This window comes from Alosa sapidissima, chromosome 22, assembly GCF_018492685.1.
Source record: "Alosa sapidissima isolate fAloSap1 chromosome 22, fAloSap1.pri, whole genome shotgun sequence".
NCBI lineage: Eukaryota > Metazoa > Chordata > Actinopteri > Clupeiformes > Clupeidae > Alosa > Alosa sapidissima.
In genome coordinates this window covers 30,037,077-30,044,576 of record NC_055978.1, presented here as the reverse complement: position 1 = coordinate 30,044,576, position 7,500 = coordinate 30,037,077, and the positions used below count along the sequence as shown (strand labels likewise).

General features: G+C 46.0%; 1 protein-coding gene across 2 annotated transcripts in view; it reads right to left on the bottom strand.

Annotated features, from left to right (window-relative positions):
• cacna2d4a (calcium channel, voltage-dependent, alpha 2/delta subunit 4a) overlaps positions 1-7,500 on the bottom strand; it is a 108,673-nt gene that overhangs the window by 88,213 nt on the left and 12,960 nt on the right. For both annotated transcript variants that reach the window (XR_006026485.1, XM_042079128.1), the window contains one exon: positions 7,137-7,218. Coding sequence is in view for 1 of the 2 variants with exons in the window: in XM_042079128.1 (XP_041935062.1) it covers positions 7,137-7,218 (82 nt within the window). In the remaining variant the exon portion in view is untranslated. The remainder of the gene's footprint in view (positions 1-7,136; positions 7,219-7,500) is intronic.

Sequence of the window (7,500 nt, the reverse complement as noted above, 5' to 3'; positions counted from 1 at the left end):
GCTATATGAGCTGCCACATTGTTTTATATTAGAGTACTGTTTTCTAGTTGTTTCTTGTTATTTTCCAGATTAGTTAGTGTTTTCTCATAGTTAGATCCAGGTCCTCAGGCTGCCTGTGAAAAGTATTACACCACTAAAACTAACTAACTAACTAAAACACCACACGGAATAGTCTACGACGTTGTGCAGGATGCTTTGTTTAGCCTACGTGTTAGCTTAGCCTAAATATTCCACTGAGCAAAAGACGGCTACAGTAACTCCTCATGCTAACACTGACCTAAGGCAACCCTGGACACTATGCTTGAGCCTCCCTCTCTTGATCTGGACATCGTTAACACTGAAGCAGAATTTAGCACAGCACAGATCAGCCTGATAATGGGGAAGCAAATTGTTTTGATTTGCACAGTGTGAAGCGCCGGGCATTATCACCTGGGTGTGTGTGTGTGTGGGTGACCTTAAGGTGCCAACTTAATCCTGAGCTAACATGCACTGATAAACACGCACACAGGAGAATGGCCACACACACGCTCTACATCTACACACACGCTCTACATCCTAATACCCATGCACATAATAGCCACACACACACACACAGATGTATACAAACACATACACACACTTTCACAGTAGCCCAAACTAATCTTACTGTACTCCCCCTAAAATACAGTACATTAGTCACGTCAAGCTTCAGTCGACCTTAAAATAAAACCTTAAGTGGAGTAGTACAACACAGTAAGAGTATTAGAATGGAGTAGTATTGTGGGGCTTCACAGTAGGAGTATATTATAATAGAGTAGTATTGTGGGGCTTCACAGGAGGAGTATATTTGAATTGAGTAGTAATGTAGAGCTTCAGTCCAGCATCACTAGAGTTCAGTAGTCGTGCTACTGATTGTCTAAGCAATGACAACAACAATTTTCAATGACAATGAAAAGCCATTTTCCTGCAATTATTCACTCTCTCTCTCTCTCTCTCTCTCTCTCTTTGTGTGTGTGTGTGTGTGTGTGTGTGTGTGTGTGTGTGTAAAAAACATAGAAATGGTCCTTGGAGCACAGTTGTAATCCTTTTACAAATGTCTAGAAAGGCTTGACACACACACACACACACACACACACACAAACACAGATGTATACACACAGCAGTGAGGGTTGACCGTCTATCTGTCTGTCACCCAAATGCATCTCTTTATGGGCCAAAAAGGCATGCTTCCGGTGGAGTGTGTGTGTGTGTGTGTCCAAATGTAGAGGCATGCTTCAGGAAGAGTGTAAGTGTGTGTGTGTGTGTGTGTGTGTGTGTCCAAATGTAGAGGCCTGCTCCAGGAAGAGTGTAAGCTGCAAGGTCGGCCCAGGATAATCCACTTTCACACACAAAGCCCGGGAGTAGCACGGACGCCACAGTCGGAGAAGGCAACACAACAGTCACACACACACACACACACACACACACACACACAGGCACCGGATTATGCCAGCCTTTGTTATTATATGAATGCCTCTAGAACACTATACTAACTATAGCTATGAAGCTAAAGCCAGAGTAGGCTAACAGAGAGAGAGGGGGATACACACAGTGGTGAGAGGAAGAAAGGACCAGACGGAGAAAGGGAGGGAGAGAGAGAGAGATAGAGAGAGAGAAAGGGAGGGAAAAGAGAGAGACAAGTTGATTTGCATCTACCCAGAGGGGAAGGATAGGGCACAGGAATTCAACTGGGTTTGGGTTCATTAGCATCTCCATGCGTTTGTCTAGCAGGGGGCTTCACCCAGTTGCTTTCCTCTGAGGCAGCTCAGTATTCACACCAGCAAACACACACTGATTGCAAACACAGCCACAAGAAACAATCAGATCAGCGTACTGTGAATGAAAGCATGTGTAAGTAAGTCACTTTGGTCAAGAAGTGTCTGCTAAATGTAATGTAATGTAATGTAATGTAATGTAAAAACCTGAGAGAGGAACTACAACTCAAGAGAGAAAAGAGAAACACAGACATAACCACACCAGGGACCAGTGAACAGAGGTGATCAGTGGCTAAGAATGTGGACTGAGTTGGTTGTTGTTGGTTGTTTTTAACTTGAGAAGTAAAAGCTTCTGGCATTAGTGTAAGAGAAGTTAGCGGATAGCCTTAGTGGCCTGCTGGCATTATCATAGATATTAGAAAACGAGATACCACATTGGGCTCCAGAACGTACGTAAATAGCGCCACCATCTTGGTGAGGGCAACAATCAATGGAGGCCAATGGAGGAACATGTGACTCTGACTGGAAATCAGACAGTGTCTCTGATTGCCCCCAAGTGTTGCCCATAGACAGTAAGGTGTTTGCCTGCAGCAATATGGTGGCCGCTTTCTCATATGCCACCTAATAGAACTCGATGGACAATGCGGTATCTAGCTTTCTAGCTTTCTAATCTATGCACATTAGTATGAGAGGAGCTAGCGGTTAGCCTTAGCAGCCTGCTGGCATTAATATGAGGGGAGCTAGCGGTTAGCCTTAGCGGCCTACTGGCATTAGTATGAGAGGAGCTAGCGGTTAGCCTTAGCGGCCTACTGGCATTAGTATGAGAGGAGCTAGCGGTTAGCCTTAGTGGCCTGCTGGCATTAATATGAGAGGAGCTAGCGGTTAGCCTTAGCGGCCTGCTGGCATTAATATGAGAGGAGCTAATATGAGAGGAGCTAGCGGTTAGCCTTAGCGGCCTGCTGGCATTAATATGAGAGGAGCTAATATGAGAGGAGCTAGCGGTTAGCCTTAGCGGCCTGCTGGCAATAATATGAGAGGAGCTAGCGGTTAGCCTTAGCGGCCTGCTGGCAATAATATGAGAGGAGCTAGCGGTTAGCCTTAGCGGCCTGCTGGCATTAATATGAGAGGAGCTAGCGGTTAGCCTTAGCGGCCTGCTGGCATTAATATGAGAGGAGCTAGCGGTCAGCCTTGCTGGCATTAATATGAGAGGAGCTAGCGGTTAGCCTTAGCGGCCTGCTGGCATTAATATGAGAGGAGCTAGCGGTTAGCCTTAGAGGCCTGCTGGCATTAATATGAGAGGAGCTAGCGGTTAGCCTTAGCGGCCTGCTGGCATTAATATGAGAGGAGCTAATATGAGAGGAGCTAGCGGTTAGCCTTAGCGGCCTGCTGGCAATAATATGAGAGGAGCTAGCGGTTAGCCTTAGCGGCCTGCTGGCAATAATATGAGAGGAGCTAGCGGTTAGCCTTAGCGGCCTGCTGGCATTAATATGAGAGGAGCTAGCGGTTAGCCTTAGCGGCCTGCTGGCATTAATATGAGAGGAGCTAGCGGTCAGCCTTGCTGGCATTAATATGAGAGGAGCTAGCGGTTAGCCTTAGCGGCCTGCTGGCATTAATATGAGAGGAGCTAGCGGTTAGCCTTAGAGGCCTGCTGGCATTAATATGAGAGGAGCTAATATGAGAGGAGCTAGCGGTTAGCCTTAGAGGCCTGCTGGCATTAATATGAGAGGAGCTAATATGAGAGGAGCTAGCGGTTAGCCTTAGCGGCCTGCTGGCAATAATATGAGAGGAGCTAGCGGTTAGCCTTAGCGGCCTGCTGGCAATAATATGAGAGGAGCTAGCGGTTAGCCTTAGCGGCCTGCTGGCATTAATATGAGAGGAGCTAGCGGTTAGCCTTAGCGGCCTGCTGGCATTAATATGAGAGGAGCTAGCGGTTAGCCTTAGCGGCCTGCTGGCATTAATATGAGAGGAGCTAGCGGTTAGCCTTAGAGGCCTGCTGGCATTAATATGAGAGGGACAGTCTCCTGAGGCACCCGCTGTCAGAACCAGCAGGTATTAATAATTCTACTGTTCCGAGGTCAGCTTGTCTGTGTGTGTATGAGTGTGTGTGTGTGTGTGTCTGCGTGTGTATAGATGTGTGTATTTTTCTGTGTGTGTGTGTGTGTGAGTCTTTGTGTATTATTAATTCCATTGTTAGGAGGTCGCCGGGTGGTGGATTTCCTCGAGGATAATCCCAGACTCTAGGTGCGGCACTGCGAGCTTTAGGGAGTCCTGAAGTTAATGAGATCAACCTCCCTCTCATCCTCAAACGTCTAGGAAGAACTCACAGACTACCTGTTTTTAGACGGCTTGCGCGTGCACACACACACACGCACATACACACACACAAATATCAGGCTGATAAATGATTGATTGAGAATTTCCGGCCCTGATTTAAGCCCAACTAATGTCTTTTGCAATCAGATTGAAATGGATGATAAAAACACAAATGCTGTTTTGATGGGTATTGTTTGACAAAGAGCCCACGTCAACCGTCAACAGACTGAACAAACAGATCATAAAATAACCTTCTAAACAAGCATGTGCCACCTGGGCACACACAGGGTGTGAGCTATGCAACACACACACACACACACACACGCACACACACACACACACACACACACACACACACACACACACACACATGCCATAAACCTTTATGACAGTTCCCTTATTCATTAAGCAACATGCAATAAACCTTTATGACAGTTCCCCCAATCGTTAATTCATATGCAATAAACTCCTTAACGGGAATCTCGGCTATACAGCTCCGTAGGAGTATAGTATAGTAAATGACTTCATGACAGGGAGCTCCGTAGATAAATGTTTTTATGACAGGCAGCTCTGTAGGTAGTTAACCCTTCTAAAACTGATAGTTCTGGTCCTTGATTGTGATTGGCTGAATCACGTTTGATGCCGTTGTAAAATCCAGCACAAACATACACCTTGACCGCATTCTGTTCTATATTACTGCGCTACAACAACTTGATACAGAAGTTAAAGTAGCTGCGTCTCGATGTTGCTTGGCAACCATTCAGATAGAGGAAGAATGATAAATATCATAATGATGAATGATTATCTATGAATAAATCGTTACATTTTTCGTTGCTTTGCCTTTACTTTATGAAACATTGCCAGGTATTTATAGCAACAGTTTTAGAAAAGCAATAAGCCACTCGCGTCGTGCCTAACAACGGCCCTTAGCTGTTGTAGAATCAGCGTAACCTACGGCCTCTCGGGGCTTATTGCTTAATTAAAGGTACAGGTTTTGGAACATTCTAACATAAGATTCCATTCCGCAACAATTGAAGGTTCTAAGTAAGAGAATAAGAGATAAAGAATGAGAGAGAATGAGAGAGAGAAAAAGAGAGAGAGAGAGAATGAGAGAAAGAGAGCAATGGAGAGAGAGAATGAGAGAGAGAGGATAGAGAGATAGAGCAATGGAGAGAGAGAATGAGAGAAAGAGTGAGTGATGGAGAGAGAGAGAGAGTGATGGAGAGAGTGAGGGTGAATGGGAACTTCACTGCAGAAGGTTACACTGTAACTGTGATGTCCTCTGGAGGAATGGCGAACGGCTAACAGCTAAAGGCTAACGTTATCACTTCAATAAAGTAATTAGCGCACTCGGAGTGTGCGGCATCTCTCTCCTTCAACTAATTGCACTAACTAGTGTACCTCTCGTTCCAAATACACACACACACACACACACGGCGCTGACAGGGTAGTCAATGGAGCAGAATAACACGACAGGAGAAGGATTTAGTCACTCTACAAGTGTAACACACCCACACACACACACAACCCCCCCCACACCCACACCCCCTCCCCCCACACACGCACACACCCCCCACACACACACACACACCCCACACACACACCCCACACACACACACACACACACACACACACACATACACACACACACCCCCCCACCCCCACCCCACACACACACACACCCCCACACACACAGACACACCCCACACACCCCCCCAACACACACCCACCCCCCCCCCCACACACACACCCCCACACACACAGACACACCCCACACACCCCCACCAACACACACACAGTCCCCTCCCCCCAGTTTCTCTCCCACTCCATCATGATGTCTGAATGCACAGAATTTAATCCCTCTGTTTCCCTGTGGGCTTATTCACACAATTAGTACACTAGATCACACACACACACACACACACATATATATGATGAGTATGTGGATTGTTTAATACACACACACACACACACACACACTGCCTAGCCCATGGATATACACATCCTGATTGATTTAGGGTCCAACCATGGGGACTGTGCTGTGTGCTGGATAGCACGAGGAGTACAAACACACACACACATACACACGTCCACTAAAACATCTGGCCCAGGCAGGGTATTTATGTACCTAACCCCTGTGTTTAGTGTGACATTAGTATTATTATTACTATTAATGTTATTATTATTATTATTATTATTATTATTATTATTATTGTTTTATTAAAAGTGCTCTAAGCAATGTTACGTGGTTTCTGAGCTAAAACATTTTTACACTGTAAAGAAACGCAGTCTCTGTGGACAGCCCAGGCTCCAAAAACGGCAACAAAAACAACTGGGTCCAGCCTGGACCATAAAAACATAACAAACTGTTCCAGCCAATCACCAACGAGATGTGCATTCAGGAGAGTTTCAGTTGGACGGGCAAGAGGGGGAGGGAGGGGCGAACTAGCTCATTGTTTTGTTTGAACATCAACAGAAGTGACGTCACCCAACATCGCTCACTGCGCCTTTAATTGCTACCAGTGAGATGACCTCTGAACTCAGACATTAGGGCGTGGCTTACCTTACCTTACGTGTGGTGCAGATGTGTGTGTGTGTGTGGTGTAGTGTACTGTAGATGTGTGTGTGTGTGTGGTGTAGTGTACTGTAGATGTGTGTGTGTGTGGTGTAGTGTACTGTAGATGTGTGTGTGTGTGTGGTGTAGTGCACTGTAGATGTGTGTGTGTGTGGTGTAGTGCACTGTAAATGTGTGTGTGTGTGGTGTAGTGTACTGTAGATGTGTGTGTGTGTGTGGTGTAGTGCACAGTAAATGTGTGTGTGTGTGTGGTGTAGTGTACTGTAGATGTGTGTGTGTGTGTGTGGTGTAGTGTACTGTAGATGTGTGTGTGTGTGGTGTAGTGTACTGTAGATGTGTGTGTGTGTGGTGTAGTGTACTGTAGATGTGTGTTTGTGTGGTGTAGTGTACTGTAGATGTGTGTGTGTGTGTGGTGTAGTGTACTGTAGATGTGTGTGTGTGTGGTGTAGTGCACTGTAAATGTGTGTGTGTGTGGTGTAGTGTACTGTAGATGTGTGTGTGTGTGTGGTGCTTACCTTCTGCAGGAGGAGGGCTCCGGAGTATCTGGCTGTCAAGGCGACGAGCTGACGCCCAAGTGTGTTGGCCCAATCCTGCACCCTGGTTTACACACACACACACACACACACACACAGAACACACACACACACACACACACACACACACACACACAGAACACAGAACCACATAGAATATAGTCAGTCTGACGCCCAAGGGTGTTGGTCCAATCCTGCACCCTGGTCTACGCACAATCTCATAGAATACAGTCAGTCTGATTCACACACGAGGAGAAAAGAAACACAGAATCTATGTGTGTACATGTGATGTGTGTGTGTGTGTTGAGTTGTTTTAGATATGTGTATATGTTTAGTTGTTTTAGAT